Source organism: Gastrolobium bilobum, unplaced genomic scaffold (assembly GCF_033153095.1).
Source record: "Gastrolobium bilobum isolate Gb01-03AN ecotype WA unplaced genomic scaffold, APGP_CSIRO_Gbil_v1 utg1076, whole genome shotgun sequence".
Lineage (NCBI taxonomy): Eukaryota > Viridiplantae > Streptophyta > Magnoliopsida > Fabales > Fabaceae > Gastrolobium > Gastrolobium bilobum.
In genome coordinates this window covers 454,706-456,992 of record NW_026899578.1, presented here as the reverse complement: position 1 = coordinate 456,992, position 2,287 = coordinate 454,706, and the positions used below count along the sequence as shown (strand labels likewise).

Genomic DNA, 2,287 nt, shown 5'->3' with positions numbered 1-2,287 from the left:
CAAACAACATAAAAGCCAAAGTTTATTTGAGCAAAGAACATATATCTATATAACTGTCGAAAGTGATACTGTCATACTGACCTTCAAACCAATTTGATGAAACTGTCCCAGTTATGTACAAAACATGTATTGACATATGAATACGAAAATATATCTATATATATTTATAATAGGGCCTATATATATGCTAATTAAGTGGTAAGAAGAAAACAATAATCTGATGAAGGCATAACACACACACACACCACATTCAACCTCTCTCAGATTAAATACTAAGATAACTCATGCATAATGGGGTCCTCGAAAAATAGTTCAGACCAATAAGATGAGGGTCCTCCTCCATAGCTACAAGTGCTGCTGCTTGCATCACCTGGATTGGTAGTTGAGGTCCCTGTCGCATTTGGAGGAATAAATGGAGCAGGAGATGGAATTATCCAGGACAAGTCATCAGCAGTGTGATCCCCTTGACTTATCATTGCAAAGTTAGTAACTTGACCCTGCTCACCATTCAAACATGATTGGGAACTAAAAGAGACTTGTGGGTCTAAAAAGTGAGGTAACATGCTTGGGTGGTGGAGTGGTTGGGAGCTAGCAATCCCATGAGAAAATGAGGCTTGAGTATCCAGTTGTGAATTAGTACAGTATATAACTGGGTTCTCTTTAACATTAGAGATTGAGTTTAACAAATTGTAAGGTTCCATGTTTGTGATGGCATTTTGATCATAGGAATTGGTACTTAAGGAATTTGAAGATTGGAGTAAATAATTAACGTATTGAAGCTTTGCCAGCTGAACTGCCTCCGCTTGTAACCTCACAGCCTGTTCATCCAATGACTGATGATCCATAAGGTCTGTCATGTTGGCCAAAGCTAGCAGATATGGCAAGCTGGAAACAAGGTCAGTTCTTGGTTGGTGAGTCATTGGATCAAAACCCATCTGAATTAACTTTTTCTTTAAATGAGTATTCCAGAAGTTCTTGATCTCATTATCTGTCCTCCCTGGAAGATGGGTTGCAATTGCTGACCATCTATTAAAGAAGTATGTGCATAGAAGTAAGTCATAATTAACATTTGAATAAAATAAGCACAAAACAAAGAGTCCAATAAAACATAATTGGAATTTCTCTCCATATCCACTCTTCTCTTCCCCAAAAACAGAAGTAAGAAGTCATTAACAATTCAAATAATAATAGTGGAGATAATAGTACTATAGATTGCTCCAAGGATGGAACGGAAGGTACTTGTTTCCAAGGATGGAATGGAGATGCAGAATTGATTGCTCCTCTTCTTGAGAAAATTTCCCCCTCTTTATGTCAGGCCTTAGATAGTTGGTCCACCTTAGCCTACAACTTTTTCCACATCTGTTAAGACCTTCAAAATTGCAAGAAAAGTAGATGAATGAGGAAACATTGAGAAGAGAGAGATCTATATATAGTTGCTGCAACATAGAGCCATAAAACTATATAGATTTACAAACCGGCTAGCTTAGGGAGAGCTCTCCAACTTCCATGGCCATGTTTCTGAATGTGCTGGACAAGCTTTTGATCTTCTTCAGGAGTCCATGGTCCTTTCTTAAGGCCATTCTCATCGCAGCATGGGGACCTTCCCATTGTGTTACTAGATTCAAAGCTAATATTGTGTCTTCTGTTACCACCAAATTAAACTAGGGGCTGAGGCATACTATTTATATATCCATTCTTTTTGCTTGCTTCTTGTCGTTAATTATCTGGATTAAAATAAATATTTCACAATCTTTATTAGACTGATGAAAGATTTTGACACTTCCATCTCGTTAAAGTATGAACAACAAAATGTCTCATGCTTTGACAAGTATACCCATTAAAATATGATTGTTAAACACCACACGACACCACTTTACTAATCAACGAGTCCTATATAAATGATAATATATGGTGACCAGATTCTGAGAACTTTTACATAACACCTAAACTATTTTTCAGGAAGGACAAAATCCATAACGTATTTAGAATTCCAATAGTAAAAAAATGCCGCGTTTCACTTTACATGCAATCTTTTTACACCAGTCATGGCAGTTTGATTGAGTTCATTTTAGATCACCTCATTGAAAACTCAAATTTTATTCAGTTTCTAAATGGTGCAAAACCATTTTTTCAAGTTAATCAGATTGGCTCTTCAAAGCAGTGGTGGAGGCACGGAGGGGGTAAGGAGGGGCGATCACTCCCTCATCTTTATCATAAGCTACGTACATTCAAATTTAAGATAAAGATAATGTAATATAAATTTCCCCCTTCATTTTTTATTATTTCT

General features: G+C 36.6%; 1 protein-coding gene across 1 annotated transcript; it reads right to left on the bottom strand.

Moving 5' to 3' along the window:
- Positions 1 to 272: 272 nt before the first annotated feature.
- LOC133291656 (transcription factor MYB93) lies at positions 273 to 1,608 on the bottom strand. Its single transcript, XM_061489957.1, has 3 exons — positions 1,476 to 1,608; positions 1,240 to 1,369; positions 273 to 1,026 (listed from the first exon to the last, which is right to left on the bottom strand). Exons 1-3 carry the CDS (start codon positions 1,606 to 1,608, stop codon positions 273 to 275), a joined length of 1,017 nt encoding a protein of 338 aa, XP_061345941.1.
- Positions 1,609 to 2,287: the final 679 nt, after the last annotated feature.

What these genes read in the sequence shown, in the direction of transcription:
- LOC133291656 (XM_061489957.1), bottom strand. Translation starts at nt 1,608, where the DNA reads ATGGGAAGGTCCCCATGCTGCGATGAGAATGGCCTTAAGAAAGGACCA. An exon ending in AGCTCTCCCTAAGCTAGCCG is followed by an intron (nt 1,370 to 1,475) that starts GTTTGTAAATCT and finishes GCAATTTTGAAG; the next exon opens with GTCTTAACAGATGTGGAAAA. An exon ending in CATTCCATCCTTGGAAACAA is followed by an intron (nt 1,027 to 1,239) that starts GTACCTTCCGTT and finishes CTTCTTTAATAG; the next exon opens with ATGGTCAGCAATTGCAACCC.